This window comes from Chelon labrosus, assembly GCF_963514085.1.
Source record: "Chelon labrosus genome assembly, chromosome: 9".
NCBI classification, from domain to species: domain Eukaryota; kingdom Metazoa; phylum Chordata; class Actinopteri; order Mugiliformes; family Mugilidae; genus Chelon; species Chelon labrosus.
Window position 1 is genome coordinate 2,194,802 of NC_140359.1, and position 16,629 is coordinate 2,211,430.

General features: G+C 42.4%; 1 protein-coding gene across 1 annotated transcript; it reads right to left on the bottom strand.

Moving 5' to 3' along the window:
* Positions 1–927: 927 nt before the first annotated feature.
* scarb2a (scavenger receptor class B, member 2a) lies at positions 928–16,629 on the bottom strand. The gene is made up of 13 exons (XM_084551007.1): positions 15,560–16,629; positions 11,429–11,586; positions 11,185–11,332; positions 10,659–10,853; positions 9,935–10,026; positions 9,362–9,481; positions 8,884–9,062; positions 7,269–7,387; positions 6,865–6,938; positions 6,689–6,740; positions 6,449–6,601; positions 5,445–5,492; positions 928–5,135 (listed from the first exon to the last, which is right to left on the bottom strand). The coding sequence occupies exons 1-13, from the start codon at positions 15,680–15,682 to the stop codon at positions 5,004–5,006; spliced, it is 1,593 nt and encodes a 530-aa protein (XP_084407133.1). The 5' UTR covers positions 15,683–16,629; the 3' UTR covers positions 928–5,003.

Consider the following 16,629-nt stretch of genomic DNA (forward strand, 5'->3'; position numbering starts at 1 on the left):
AAAAGGTAGGTACAAGTGGAAAGGTGCACAAAATTAAAAACAAATTATGCCAAGTACCTCAAATATATACTCAAATACAGAACTCTAGTGAATGTATTTACATTCCAATTTCCAAAGTCAATAGACTTGTTCCAACTGTATGAGTATGATATGTTCATGTTTGTACCAACACTGGTCGGCTCATCCAGTTTGCTCATTCGGTTAGCTTAGCAGCTTAGCATAGTTTAGAATAGCAAGGCCTGTTGTATCTTTGTTTAATCTGTACAATCATCAAATGGTACATTCTGTGGTAGAGGAAGTATTCACATCATTGTCTGAAGAAAAAGTACAAATATGAATACAAAAGTCTGTTAACATGACCACACAAAGGTAAACAATGTGACTGCTACACAGTTACACGCTATATTATCAGATACACATTGCTGATTATCATGAAGTTGGTTGATGTGGAACTAATTTGAAACATTTTGGTTGATTAATTGATTGATCGTCTGATTATCTTCTTAGTCATTCAGTAGACTGATAGAAATTGAAGAAGTGAGGAGAAATGACCTCATGTAATTTTGCAGATCTTCCCAAGTAGGTTTCTAAAAATTCACATTTGAACCTTGTCCACAAGCATCTCTTTAATGGATCTTATTAACTCACTGTTAACGTTTAAATTGTCCATGTCGAGTTTTGGGGTCTGCATTTCGCCAATTAAATCCGGGCGGACCTTTAAACACGAAGAGAAACATAGAAAACCACACCAGAAGCGCTCAGCTTCAGCTTCAGAAGACGGAAATTCAAACTGATGATTTTCAGAGATTAGTAGCAGTAAGCCATAAACCTTATCTGGCTCCTCTTCATTAGTCTTACTGTCACAAACTGATTCAAATTTCTTCCTCTAAATTCAGGCAGTTAAACAAAAGACATCAGACGGCCGTGTGAACTTTGCATTTGACTGCAACTTTTATTTTTTTGCAAATAACACTAGAAATGTTTACAAAAGCACTGTAGAAACATCTGTGCAGTGTAAATTATCAAAACTAAAAATGGATATTACCTTTAAATCATTTTGCACCTAACATGACAAGGGGGATTGTCATTTTCAGCAGCAAAACAAATTAGTAGAATTCAAAAGGAAATGTCTGTTAGTGACTCCAGAATATTCAAATGGGGAAATGTTGTTGTTACAAAATGAAAATAAGGGAAACTAATAATAAAAGGATGGTATGGCACTCATGCTCATCCCTGAAGGAGGGCTTCATTCATCTAGATATATTACACAGCATTAACATTTTACTCAGTCAAGATAATCAGCCTTCCAGTAAATCTCTACAGTTTGACAGAGATGGTGCATTGCTCCACAGACATAAGGTCTCATACTCATCCAACACAAACACCCAAAACTTCAACCACTCACCACACTCTTTACAGGACTGTTTCCAGTGTGACTTACTGGTCCATCTTTTAAGTGTGAAAACAATTGAAATGATCAATGAAATGTGCTTGTAGTCAAGCTGAATATTACAAAATAAACAACTAAATCACACTACAGAAATAAAGAAAATACTCCTACAAGAATGAAACTAACAAAAATTTAGGAAAAAAAAAACTCAACATAAATATCGTGTGGCCCCATAACAAAACATCCACAATTTATTTTACATACTCTGTATTGCTTCGTCTTACATAATACTGAGATTTTTTTCTGCCCATAAAGAGCATGGATTACTGTTGTTTGCTTTGCACTGGGTGAATAAAAGCAATACCAGCCAAACATCTAAATTCATGTCTTTATGCTTGCCTTGATGTAAAAAGGCACATACACATGTATTCACGCAACACGGTTGCAAATACTTCACAAAAGTGGTGGCACGATTATTTTTTCTTTTTTTATAAAAAAAAAAAGGAAAAAAAAGGAAGGCGGTGGTTTAGTGGCACAACCGTTATCACAGAAAGTAAACACGGCGCCGGGGCAGATCTATCTGGGTTATCTTTGGTCGAGCAGGGACGAGCCAGTGGGTTTGGAGGATTGGACTCAAAGGTCGGCGTAGTAGACTGAAGAGGAGCGATGGCCCAGGTGTGCGTGTTTGAACAGCGACACGAACACACATACACAACTCTCCGGATTAAGGTCTTACAGGTTCAGGTCACGACATCTGAAAAGTTGAACAACGATGAACTGCGAGTTTGCACAAGGAGTTGGTCGCATGCATGTAGGTGGAGTAAAAAGGCCTTTAGTGAAAAGACTTCACTTCAGAGGAATAGCTCAACATTGTTGGTAGTATTTGCTTTGTGGCTTACAGTCAAAATACAGTTAGTACTCTCATGTCAGTTCAGACTGCAGTAAAGAGACGTTTAACTTAGCTTAGCACGAAGACTAGAGGGAAACGGCTAGTGCATCTTCCTGCCAGCACCTTTAAACATAGCTCTTGTTTTACCTTTTAATCCATACAAAAACAAAGTCAAAAACACTGCTGAATTATTTCGTTAACTTTGCACATTAACTTCTGTGCTTTAAAGATGCTGGGAGCTTGGTTCCGTTACAGCATGACACATGCTAGCGGTTTCCCTCCGTTTCAAGGCTTTGTGTTAAGCAAAGTTAATCACCTCCTGGCTGGTGTCTTAATGAACAGAGCCGTATCTACCTGCAAGCAAATAAGTGTTCTTTTTTTCCAACAGTTGCTTTAAAAGGACTCTACATGACCACAGTGTTATTAAACTCCGAATCCAACTTTGGGCACCCATCTTAGGTGGTGCAAAAGTGGCTCGCCCCTTTTGGGCACCTCCAGAAAAGTCAAGTTTACTAACCCCATAATAAGAAAACCCCAATAATACATGTGATATAGTCACATCACTAGCTAATCGAAGAATGAGATGTTAAGTGTGATACAACAGGTTTCTAATGATAACTATAACTGCTAATTCCAGTAAATGGCAGCAAGCTTTGGGCTTTGTATCTTGTGCTCAGGTGTGAAAGGGTTGACAACACAAAAAGCCTCCCAGGTTTAAGACTTGAAAAAACAGCCCCTGCGGCTCAACCTGAAATGCTTTGGAGCACATTATGGTAAATACTCCACATACGAATACAAGTCCATAGGTTATGGCATTTTTAGCAGCAATAACAAATACAAAAGTATATCAAAAGAAGACACTCCATGTGCTGAAAAGCAAATAACACAGAGCCTTGGATGTCTGTTGTCCAGTCACAACAGCCTTCACGACTTATACAAGCAGAACAAAGGGTTGAAATGTACTGAACATATGGACCACTTGCATTGAAATAATCAGAACCAAAAAAAACAAAAAAAAAAAACACAACAATGAAAATACACAGGGCACAATTTCCAGGCAAAGTGCAGGGAATTTTCCACGGTGACAGTTTTATGGCCTTAAATTCACTTCCCACCAGAGATCACCAGTGGGTTTTGTCATGTGACGAGACAAATGTGGCGGACAGAGAAACTGAAAGACAACATGAAACGTATAAGACAAACAGTGATTCAAGTGCTGTGTGCTGAATTTGCCTGAATGCCTACAGCTCCTTGGCAAACTGAATGACTGCACAGCGGCGAGAGGCGCACAGAGCTCCTACTCTTAAGAGTCTATTTCTTTTTTTTGACAGAATCAAAAGAATCTGGTAGCCATGTGTGAGGACTGGTTCTAACAATCCAAATTGTGCTTTCTGTATTACGCAACAGTGTAGACGTGCAGGAGCGGTGGACACCAGAGCAGCGTTAGTGTCTTCTCAGCACACACAGAAGGACTGTTTGCTGGATTTGGTCAGAGGTATCTCAACTGTTCCCCTTTTTATATGTACAATAATAACTAGAGAGTTCCAGCTTATTTGAACCACGTATGAAAATAAAGACTGCGCTGAACCACTGTAAGGCAGAAAGCAGGTTCGAGTCTCCCTTGTAAGTTCTGTGGGCGTTTGTTCTTCCTTTTTGTTTGTTTGTGGGGATGCCAAGAGGTCCAGCTTTCCAAGCTATTTCTCGGTTAACTGGTTGTCACCTTGACCGGGGAGGACTTTGAAATGCATCCTAGGACTCTGTTAACTGGTGTTTTTTGCGGAGGAAAAGGGTGAGGCGTGGAGGAAAGGGGTTCAAATTCATGGTTACTTCAGGTGTCACACTTCACCTTGCCTTCAATTGGAAAAACAAATAGTTGCCCAGTATCCATCAAAAGAGGACACTGAAGTGTTAGTTAAGGTGCACACACACTTTCACTAACTGATACTGAAAGTGCAACATATGTGTGTGTGTGTGTGGGTGCACTAATTCATCTTAGGAAAAAAGGCAAAACATTATAAGTTATAGTTTGGCTCAGTCTGTTCTTTCTTCCTTCTTTTACAAAAGAATACATCACGTTAAGTTTTGTTACCAAACTATTCCATGTTCCGAGCCCATCAGCTCAGAGTTTTGTTCTATAGATTCAGTTAACAGGGACTTCCTAAACTGTTGGGTTAAGGTTTTCTTCTCACGCAACACTGATGGAAAGGAAAGAGCGAGAATACGACTGCAACAGCACCCACAAACGTTGGGAATGCTAAACACGCTTTGACCCTTATTAGATGGTAGAGTCTGCTCAGAAGATCATGCATCTGTGTGCAGCAGCGACACCTAGGCTACCGTGTTCCCTCAGAAGAATTAAGGAGAAGGCTTGTCCTGGCCGATCCCGTTCAGAGTCCCTTCATCTTCGGGGCCAACCAGGACGGAAATGAGGATTAGAGTGTGGAGTTGGTTGTGACGCAGTCCTGCAGGATGTGAAGGCCATGCTCAGTAGGTGGAGGAGGGCAGACAGTCATAAGAGGGCTCAGTGAGAGAAGTAATGTCTTTGTTGACTACACAATTAGTGGGGTTTGTGTCCCACTGCTTTTCCCATACTCCCCCCACCCCCAAAATAAAGTGAAAATGAGCCAACTGTGTATGCAAACCCCCACCCATGGTAATGTAACACCCCTGTGCTGTTCCCTCAGCCCTCTTCCTGAGCTCCACAGTTGGAGAGGGGATCCTCAATCAACACTTCTGGGCCTCCACTGGAGACATGGCAATGTAGGAGCCGTTCTTCATTGGCTGGTTGGCCGGCGTTTCTGACGAATCATCGGGTTTGTCGCTGACCTGAGTGTAGGCCGTGTCATCTTTCGCCGTCTGAGGGGACAAAAAGGTGTCAGTGTAAACCACAGAAATGGTAAGACGTTCAAATATTTCACTCAACACCGACATTAAAATGGGACCAAATGTTTTGACTGAAATGCTCACAGTAAACCCACAACAGTGTAAATATGCAGCCACCACAGAAAACATGAACTTAAAAACAAGAAACCAATTACACTGTGAGACGAGAACTTAAAAAAAGATTAACATGCCCCATAAAGATAATTAAAATGATAATAATCAGAGATGATGATGGGCAACAAAATTAAGAGAATAGAAAACAAGGCAAAACTGAAGACTTACAGTAAAAGAATGAAAAGCTTCAGTAAAATCAATACGTTTTACTTCATTCTAAAACAGAAAAAGGAAAAAAAGGGGGGGTTACAAAAAATTTAAATTAGAACATGGTTAATACAATACTTCTTCACATTGCAATTAAGCATGACTTTTCCTCACGTAAACTAAAGGTCTTTCAGTAACTATGGTTATTTGCTTTCTTAGCGAGATAGATGAGAAGATCAATACCACTCTGACAACAGCTGGTAGCTGGCTAGCCTAGCTTTACAGCTTGGATACCGGGGCCAACAGCTAGCCTGGCTCTGTCCGGACACAGTAAAATCCAAAAATGTCAGCACATCTGAGGATCACCGTTTAGAACTTGTTCATTTAACACGCACAAAAGCCCAACTATTCGGTGATAGTGGATGGAATTTGTTATTGCCGGACAGAGTTATCAAACCATTTCCTAACATGTTGCAGACCTTCCTCTGCAAGGTCATTGACCTGACCTGAAATAATCTGAAAGCTGTGAGGCCAGGGTTCTGGACTACTACAGATAAAAAGAGAACATGTGCTGTACATCATTCCCAGGTTACTCTCGTTCAGTGAACTACGGCTATGCTGGCTCATAGCTGCTCTGACAGAAAGCAAATTAAGACACTTCTTCTTCCCGAATTCGGCAATGGTGCATCAACTGTTAGAACACATTCAGCAAGAATTTGATGCAGAATTGCAGAAAACTGCTCATGCGGGCTTTGCGGCATAGGACTCATGCAATGTGTTAGCAAACATGCGTGTAGCTTTGGGTTACGCCTGCAGCACCCCGGTGCGTTTGAGGCAGGAAACTGTTAATCATGCAAAAACACAGTCAAAACTTTAAAACCTGTAGCGTTTACTGTGACATCTAACTAACATCAGTCTAGGTCTCATTTACACTGTGAGCTAATGTCAGTGGCTAGCACACGCCTCACATTAAATTAACTGGATTATTACTACGGCTTGGTCCACGGCAACAGCAGGGGCCCTACCTTCTTCTGGCGATTTCGGCAGAACAAGACGACCAGCACCAGGAGCAGGATGATGCCCAAGCCCACAATGAGCAAGGGGAAGTTTGACACCAGAGTTACGATAAGGAGCAGTGTCCTCATCTGCGATGCCGAGTCATCATCAACAGTTGCAGTCTAGAGTTGGGAAAGATGCCAATATTGGTTTATGACTCCCTTACGAAACAGAACAGGTTTGAGTAGTGCTAAAGGGGAGAGCCTTACCTCATTGACAAACATGACGGGGAAAATGATCTCACTGAGGTTCTTGGTGATGCTGTAGGGCAGAAAGAGAAAGAGACAGGGAAGTGAGGAAGAACATTTGTCTAAACATGTGGCTGATGTGGCGACGGAGTGAAGCAACAGCAAAGTGGATAAGGGTTCGATAAAGTTTGACTTACGGGAAGCCTGGAATCCTTTTCACAATGATATTGAGCTGAGCTCTCTTGCAGGCACGAATGGGAACGCCTGTTGTCTACAAGAGATTGAGGAAAAAAATAAAATAAAAAACATGACCTTTACTGTTCTTTCTAATAATTCCTACGCTTGGAAGAAAGCTGCAGTCCCATGCATTCAAATCTGTCTGGATGACAGCTTCCATTTTACCATACTTTTGTGATAAAAAGCTACATATTTCACAGTATCATGCAAATATGAGTGAACATTTAAACTGACAGGGTGTTTTTATGAGCATTTTAAGAGCACGCCTGTATCACTGTCTCTTCTGGTTTTACAGCTAAATTGAGTATTGACATATTCACTGCTCATTGTTGTTTAAAGAAAAGGTAGAAAGTGTTAGCCATACCGGCTGCAAGTCGAGGTACGTCTCATGTTCCTCCTGGTTGGGATTAAGTCCGTCAACGGCATTGATGTATGCAGGGTCTGCTTGATAAAAGTGGGGGAAGGACACCACGACAGGGGCTCCTTTAAGGAAGCAAGACAGACAAACACATGAATGAGTCATGTTTGTATCCTAAGATGAGTCACCCCACACAACAAGAGTAAAATAAAAGGAGAATCAAACATAAGATAAGACACAGCACTATCTGGTGTTGTGCAGCAACCAGAGATACAGTCGTATCGCTAAATGATATGGTGGAGCAGAGACCTAAAGGAATGTTTGGTTCACATTCTATTGAGACCAAATAATGATTAACTGACACATTAAAGACAAGAGGCTCTGATCACCGTGTGTTTATCTTTCTTTGGAATGAGAAAATCTGTTATGGGTTTATTATGATTATTTCCATAGTGAGGTAGACACCAAATTCTTCTAAATAAGTCACTCCTTAACACAACAGAAATATCCTGCTATGAAGGATGTTTAGTGCTCAGCCATCAGCCAAAAGCAAACTTCAAACAACCATCACGACTCAGGTTTGTTAACAGATCAATTCCAACAAGTAAAGTCCTTGGATCACTACACAGTGATTTCAAAATATTAATTAACACAGCTCTTCAGAATGGACTTAATATTATGGAACAGTGTATTGAATGATTGCAAACAGGAAAAAAAATGCTAATTTCTAAGAGCCAGTTAAGATAAAACCAAAGGTAGTAGATGAGGGAATCAAGAGTATTTACATTAAAAAAAAGATTATTTAATATTTTGAAACCATGGAAGGAAACGCTTTACTTAGCATTTTGTGGATTACAAGCCACACAAGAGGACTGACAACAGGAAGAAATATTTACCTGCTACAATATATGGCAGTTAAAGAAACCATAAAGATTTTTATGGTTTCTGTGGTTGAACCTTTCCATACCTCACACACTGTCAGTTTCGTTTTGCACATGACAACAGGCCTTGATTGGCTGTCACTCAAGCATCACACAAATCTCACCAATTAGGTGTGTTTCCCTCAGTGTTTAAATCTGAGGAAGTTACACTGACAGCCAACCAGATTTGACCTTAGTGAGCTGAACCTGTGGAAAAACTGTTCAACGCCTCTACTGACAGTTTTACAGTGCGTTGTCTACCGCCAACACATTTTAGAATGACTAAATAAAAGGATTTTAAATAAATAAATTAATAAATGAATAATCTGCATGTACAAACAGTAAGGTCCAGGGGTTACAGTAGCTTATCTTTCAGTGATACTACAACATAGTCATGTGTCAAGCCCAGTGGAAATGGCCTTATCTGGGCAATCACACTCCACTCAATGACCACCATAAAATACTTAAATCACCTTCACACACAGTCAGCACAGTTAATAATTGAACCATGTATTGAGTAAAAATCTGGCATGCTCAAACAGTGGGAATGTCAGATTCTAACCTATGGGTCGCGGTAGTTGACTGACTCATGGGGTTGGTTTGTTCTGATCAAAGGGGAGTGGGTGGTGGGTAACTGGGTCAGGCTCTGTGACAATTGACTCGGGGGCTGATTGGAGGGGGAAGCAGGGCAGTGCACCAACCTTCTCGACAAACGCTGACTTTAAGCACCCCAGTGCCGAGGCAGTCTCCAGCTGGCACACAGAAGCCCGCGTTTGTGGGGTTCTCTTTGGGGCTCATGAGGACGTCCCTGGGGGGTGCAAAGCGGTAAGCCTGGATCCCTTTCACATCCACGTCTTTCACATAGGCGAGATGAATCGATCTGAGGAAAGACAGGAAGAACTCACTATCTACTTCAAGGAAATTTACCCCATCCAGAGGAAGTAAATAGCCAATAATGTTTGGCTTAACAATAAGCATGCACATATCCTACACAGAAGACCATTTCCCGTGTAATGATGGCTTGTGGGTGCACTCTTCCCACATGTGTCATGACTTCATTCAGAACTCAGTGAATTTGAGGACACATTACTGAAACCTCAGTGGAAGCCCAGGTCCTTGCCCTGCTAGGGTGTTTGGACTGTAAAAAAAAATGTATGCCACATAAGCACACGTGCATACCGGCAGAGATCAGCAGCAAAGATGTAGAGCAGCTCGTTCCTGTTTATTAGTGGGTGGAACACAGCGCCGTCAGTACCGTTGATCATGTTGCTCTGACTGGAAGACCACCACGACATCTTCCTATTGATCAAAAAGAAACAGATATTAGTGGTGGAATACTAGCAGCTTTAACTGTACACTTTATTTGAATAATAAATTCATAGATTAGTTGATGAAACAGAAAGAAAATACTGAAAATATCCATTACAAATTTTCCCATAGTCCGAGACAGGTGACAGTACTTCTTCCAGTACCGCATTTTACCTACAGGTGCGATTATATTCAAAGTGCAAAGTCCCTGTGGGTGGCCCTTCATTCATTTTGTAATACTGCTCTACCTACAGTTAGGGAGCAAACACTTTCTCTTCTGGACTTTTGGATACATATTGTGCAACAAAGTAAATGTGGATATCATGACTAGAAGGAAGTGGTGGTGCTGTGCTGGTAAGCTGTTTCCTGTCTTTCAGAAAAGCAGCAAAAGGGGAAAAAATGTTTCTTCACAAACAACTGACCATGCTTAATGTGCATCTTTACCTCAGGCCATTCCACGTGTCGATCTTGCCATAATCCATGTAGTTCTCCTCGCCTGTGTGGAACACAAACTCTCCTTCATGGGTGCCATTTTTCTGTGGAAAACAAGACGAGACACGAGGTTCACACAAAGCTGCTGTGACCAGACAACGGTCCGGGATACAGTAGAGGCACTGACTGTCCTAACCACGGTCTATATCCCTCCACCATTTCACACAAGTGATACGCCCCTGTAGTTGTTCTTACAGTTCTTAACAGTGATTGTAGATGCTAAAAGACTGATGAACACAAAAATAAAAAGCAAGAACTTTGTACTAACCCTAACCGTACCTAAATATTAAACTTTTCCTTAAAAATCAGGAATTTTGTCTGTAAAATCAAAACGGTGGAAAATGCCAAATTTCTTCTTCTACTCTCTATAACTGGATGTCTTCAAATTGCTCATGTTGTTCAACCAATGGGCCACATCCCATGTGAGTGTGACATATGACACAATAATACGTACTGAGGATCACATGATTGGTGGCGTCGCCTCCTTAGCAAAGCTGCAGACGTTGCCATATAAACAGGAAGTATATGCACTCTATCAGCATGTGGCCAAGATCACTTCTCTTGCGTGACGCTACCACATGTTTCCTACAGTCATGAGTAAGAGCTTTCCTAGGCTATTGCACTTTAAAACATACTCATACAAAGTGATTCAAACCTCAGTGGCAACCATGCTTACCTTCCACATCAGTCCAAAATTTTCATCCACTTCAGGCCTCATGTTGTGGATCTTTGTGAGAAGAGGGTCTTTGAAGCCCCACAGAACCTCATGCACTGTGCGGGTCATGAACAACCCCACACCCAGGCTGCTCACATACATGGAAACCAAAGATCGCATGACGAATCCGTAGGAATTCATCTCATTCATCACCGCCTAAGGAAGAAAGAGCAGGAAAACAATATATAGTTAGAGAAAGAAAAGACAACAGTTGAGAAAGTTCACGTTGGCAATACTTGATGTCTTGTTTGTGGAACAGGTCAGGGTAAATGCAGTGTGTTCAATTTCACTTGGTTTGTTTGTCTTGGCCCGACAAGCTTGAGTTCATGTGTTGATGACAGGAAAATGTCACAATGTAGCTTTAAGGACAATGGCTAGGGGGGGTTTGGGGAATAATGTGAAGAAAAACATGACAATCAAATTCAGGATTCTTGAATAACAAGAGAAACACCAGCACACATTGTTCTGTACAGGCAAACTGTCTCACCACAAACGGGATGTTGATAGTCCTGATAATGTCAACTTCGGGGTCACCAGCGGACTTCTCAGGCACATAGACAAATGTTTTTGGGTTCAAGGCGTAAACCTTGGTGCCGTTCTCCAGGAAAGTTACATTTTCCCGTGGCCTGTATTCCCTGGTGTGGACATGATATTGTTTAGTTAGTCCAACAAATTCCTTAAAAACACCACTCTATATTACACACGTTTTTAAGTCTTCACAGCAAACTTACCTGTAAGTATATGGTCCAATCTGTTTGACAGCTGCCTTCTTGCCTGCCAAGAAATCCTCTGGATTGGTCACATTGAAGAAGTAGTACTCCACATAAACAGGTGGAGGTGGATTCTTCCATGACTCAAACATTTGGCTCTTCTCTGTCAAAGTAATTTCCTGTCAACAAGGAAAATATAAATTCAGACTGAGAAAAAAGGCTACATCTGCCACGGCACAAAACGCTGCCATTTTAACTGGAAATGATGCCGAATGCATTTGGTTTCTTAAATTTTGGGGTTACTTTCAAAGCTCTCTCCTGACTGAGCGCCAGCTGAGAGGCCATTTTCTGCAAGGAGAAAACCCGGAGAAAAGTCCTTCACAGCTGATAGGCCATCAGGAGGAAGGATTGCAACTCTTAGCAAAAAACCGCACACAGTCTCCGGCTTCAGCAAGCCTAGGCAAGAACCAGGTTGTGGGCTTTGAGTCAGCCAAAGCAACACGGCAACAACGAGCTATGAGAAAACTAAAATTAAAATGATAGCTTCACTGTGAGTAACAAGGCTCTTATCATGTAGAGAAAAACATGCCAGTAGTAAGTGACAGTGTGTGTAACACAAGCCCGGCTGCCACATGTCTGAACACGAAAAACTGTAACGTTTAACTTGTGCATCAAAGAGAACTGAAGCGCTTCCAGTGTGTTGACTGAGGGTGTCTGTTGACCAAGCCAACATTTTCCATTCTTGGGGTGTGTATTTTTAAAACTCGGGTAAGAAGAAATTGCTCGCTTCCTCTATTTCATGGTGGACTTCCTGAAGACCCTCTGTCCCTGGAGTACAGAGAGGTGCAACGAGGCCATACATTGTGTTCTGTGGCCTCACACAGGCACTTACTGTTGAGAGAATATAGCTTATGGTGTGGTCGACTTCCTGTTTGGGTTTCAACATCCAAATGTGTTTTGCTCCATTTGCCTCTTTAGAAGAACCCTTCTTAGGTGTCACAAGGCTCAGACAAAATATCACATCTGTCATATCATACATATTGATACCGACTGTCTAAAAAAGGTCAGACAACTGAAACCTAAAATTGAAAAGGGAGAACTTTGATTTATTTAGGTATGTGAATCTCTGATCAATTCATTCCTGCAGCTCAGATGCCTTTATGTGCATCCTTTCTTTATCAAGCATTTGCCAATCTCAGCCCATGATCAGCCCGTGAACAACTGGATAATGCGACGCCGCAGCTGCATGACCGCACTTCCAGAAACAGAGTCTTGAGACTTGCTTAAGAGGAAATAGAGGTATTTAACAAGTGGGATCCTCTTCAGTCTTGATGATTCTGCTTCCCATTTTAGGAAATGAAAGCAAATAACCGACGGAAAGGTAGTGACTACAAAAGGAATTCAGGGCACTGCAGGACAACATATTTCACCAAATCAGCAGAAATGACTGAGAATGAGTTGCTCTCTTGAAATGAAATGCAAACTCTGTCCCTTTCCAAACAGGCTTCTGTCTCATCTGGACTTTCCCCTGGAGCATTTGGGAAACTCACTCAACTGTGATTGTGGCCCGCACGAACCTCAAGGTTCAAGGTTGTGTTTGTCAACCTTGAACAAAGGTCTTTCAAAAGGCCTTCAAAGTTTTATGACCATCATTTATCTATAAAGAAAAAACCTTGTTCTGTCACCAATAAACAAAAAAATAACAACTGAGGGACACGGTGGTGAGGTTGCTCAGTGCACTAAAAGCAGTGTCATTCACGTTCGCTGGTGCGATGGCTGATTCATACCGGTCATTAGCTAAACAACTTGAGGCACAGCTCAGGTGTGACGTGAGAAGTTCCTGCTTTAAATCCTGCTTTCATGAAAAGAAAATCTTTTGTCAAGACTTCCATTCGTAAAACTGAGCTCAAATTTCTTGTGTTTTCACCAGCATGACCTTGTTCTCAAATGCTACCATACCACAGAGAAAAGTCTCTGAGAGGAGTGGCATGAGTGGGTGTTTTCTCTTTTCAGTTTCGTCATCGAGTTGGGATAGGCCGAGGCCGATACAGCAGCACGGAATCAGGAGTTTGCTGCCTGCAAAAAATCATACCCTCGAGGCAGAGAAGTCTGTCAAATTCCTAACGCGTCTTTTGTGCTGCTGCCCTCCACACCCATCACAGCAGACACACAAAGTCTGTGTCCTGGAGGCAGCTTTGACTTGTCCCAAACAACTCTGCGACATCATTATTACAGAGAGGGCCACATTCAAAGCGAGATTAGACGGACTTCTGGAGTCAGTTCAGCTTGTCAGCCTAATTCAATGGGAAGACTGAGGCGAAAGAGGATTAGCTATGCTGTCATTTCATGCAATCGCCAGCCACATCAGAATTAGGTCCCCCGTTGATGAACTTTGACAAACAGTCTTAATTTGGGTCCCCTGGGATGCAGCCATGAGTCAGAATGAGAGAAAAATGAGACTCAGACCTGAATTTAAGTGCAGGAGGGGTAAACCATGTCAGCGAGGCAGCTGTTTGTAAGTCTGCAACCAGGACAAACAGCGTGTGGAGCTTCTCTGCTGTCCCTGTCTTTTTTCTCCTTCGTAACAGGGAGAGGTATTTTAGAGTGCTGATGAGCTGCACGGGGCATCCAGTGCACTGATTTATGTCACTAAGAGGAATGTAAGGAATTTTATAGAGGAAGGGAGCAGCATGAGGGTCTTTAAGATGTGAGAGGGTGTCAGCTGCAAATACCCCCCACCAATTGGGCTGCCACTCCAGCCGTCTCACATGGCCTGAACTATGATAACAAGTGAATATTCTGACCAAGCCAGCGTCAACGCCCCACCAGTTGTTGGACATGTAGAAAAGTCACTGCACCAAGTATCTCAGGCTAACCTTATTTTCAGGAATAGTAGCTCATCCTATCTAAATTCCCATACAGCTTGAGTCTATAAATACATATTTAAGCTGAATACTTTCAAAAATGATCCATTCACCTTTTAAATGCTTTCTAAACGTCAACTAATGTTATGTTGAATAACTAATCTCTAAATTATCCCAAGTCAGAGAAATACCCGACTAATTTGAGATGCTGTGGAGTCATACTGTAACCTAAAAAAAAAATAAATAATAAAAACTAGGGTTGGGATGGCATACTGCACGGATGCGTTTTCAGGACCTATACCTAATATACTGACACTGCTGAAATATCTTTTATCAGTGTCAAGACGTTTAAGGATCCATGAATCCAATCAGTGCAGCTTTGACTGGTTGAAACAAGCTGGATGCTTGATTTGCAGAATGGTGGATGATGCCACAACCTGCTGTAGAGTCAGGGACTCCAAGAGTCGCCTGTCCACTCACCCGGGCTCCCTTCCCCCATCCCTCCAGACCTGCTGACTTCCCCCCTATCCAGATTACTACTACTACTACTACTACCACAACAACCTACCTAAAACCAACCGAGAAATCCGCAGATAAAGCCTGCACCATTAGAAATATGTCACCAGGTCATGCACCCAGTACTGAGCCGTAAGACAGAACATATCATGTCCTTCCCTTATTATCCAAACTCAACTTAATTCAATAATTGGATCATGTGGACACTGGTCAAATCATAGGAACGCTGTAGATCTTTAAACGGCTGAGCACACAACATGTATTTGGTTCAGATGAGATTAAAAAAGGCATAAAACGTGGTAAGGTCATGAAAGACTCACCTCTGACAATCTAAATTCCCCATCATTGTGGGAGTTAGAGGGGCTTTCTACCTACAGCGAAGCGTGTATTAGGTGTGCATTTAAACATACATGCTGATTAAAGGTGTCATGATGCACACTTGAACAAAAAGCCGAAGCTGCACAACCTTGTAACGGGACTTACACGCTGCATAACCCCGGATCATTTGGACGACCTGATTTCGTCCGACAGAGCTGGAGCTGCAGAATGCAGCAACACAGAAATTATTAGCAGCCCTAAACAGATACATACACACCATTTACTCACACACTGGATAATCGTATAACCTTGTATGTGCCATCACCAGTGACGATCTGCATCACTGACTACGGCAGAGGAAACATTTACACCCAGCACAGATGGAAGAATTGTGAAAGGAGGGGAGGAACAGTAAATTCGTTGCGATTTGCTGTGTCTAAACGGCACCACTCACCTTTTTTAACCGGCTGTGAATCATTGTTTGGAAGACTTGAGCCACGACCAGGGCGATCCCCACTATCAGGAGGTGAGCGCAGACAATCCCGGTGGCGTAAATGGCACAGGATCTCCGAGTCATGATGCCGGGTCGCGATGTGCGGTCCTCACGGGCGAATGGAAACTTCACTGAAGTCGACGATAACTTCCGAAAATATTTAACTTAAGACAGGGGGAGGTGAGGTGTGGCACCGGTGAAATCTCGGATTCCGCCGTCTCCTAGAGAGGCAGCAGCCGGAGGTTTAAACTTCTCTATCTTCGCCGTCCTGCCGCGGTGTTCCCGGTTAAGGGGATGAGAGGGTGAAAGGAAGCTGGTATCAAAAAAACGGTGCCACTTCTTTTTAATCAAAATCCGCGCTGACACCTTTAAGCGTGGCACTTAAAGACGGGAAGGAGTGAGCTGATCGGAGGCGGAGGTGAAATGAATCGGCAGCTCCCTGCACATCGGGACGTAGAAGTAGAGCTGTCCCTCCTCCCCTTCCTGTGTATGCACTGCTGAACTCAGTGTGTGTGTGTGTGTGTGTGTGTGTGTGTGTGTGTGTGTGTGCGTGTGCGGGTTCGTGTGCGTGTGTGTAAAAAGAAAAGGCAGTGATGGTGCTTTCCTTGCATAGCTGATGTCACCCGTCTGGAACATCCATATAATAAATCTACACAATAAGCAATTATGTCCTTTGTTATTCATGTTTCGCTTTCACACAGTTTGTCTGGCCTTTTGCGCGGGCAAATAACTCTACAGAGCCTCATTGTGAGTAGTGCTTTAACAGTGTGCTTATATTTGAAGTTATAAGTATATCCACCAGGACAGTACTGGGATTATGAATGAATCCGCAGCCGCGTGCTCATCCACATGGACGCGCCGGTGATAGTATTACACACGGCGACGTTTTAATGCGCTTACTGGTGTTGGTGCACACGTTAAGAGACGGTTTGAAACTTCGCTTGAACGTTAACAAACATTTCGGTTCTTTCCGTTACACTCTGAGATGATGCGCAGACAGAGGAGAGCCGTTATGTTTCATAGGAAGCCCG

Bases quoted from the DNA above. Each gene is read 5' to 3' on its own strand.
- scarb2a (XM_084551007.1), bottom strand. From the start codon at position 15,682: ATGACTCGGAGATCCTGTGCCATTTACGCCACCGGGATTGTCTGCGCT. The intron at 11,587-15,559 runs GTGAGTGGTGCC...CCTTGTTGACAG, and splicing joins TTCACAGCCGGTTAAAAAAG to GAAATTACTTTGACAGAGAA. The intron at 10,854-11,184 runs GTGAGACAGTTT...TTTCTTCCTTAG, and splicing joins CTATCAACATCCCGTTTGTG to GCGGTGATGAATGAGATGAA.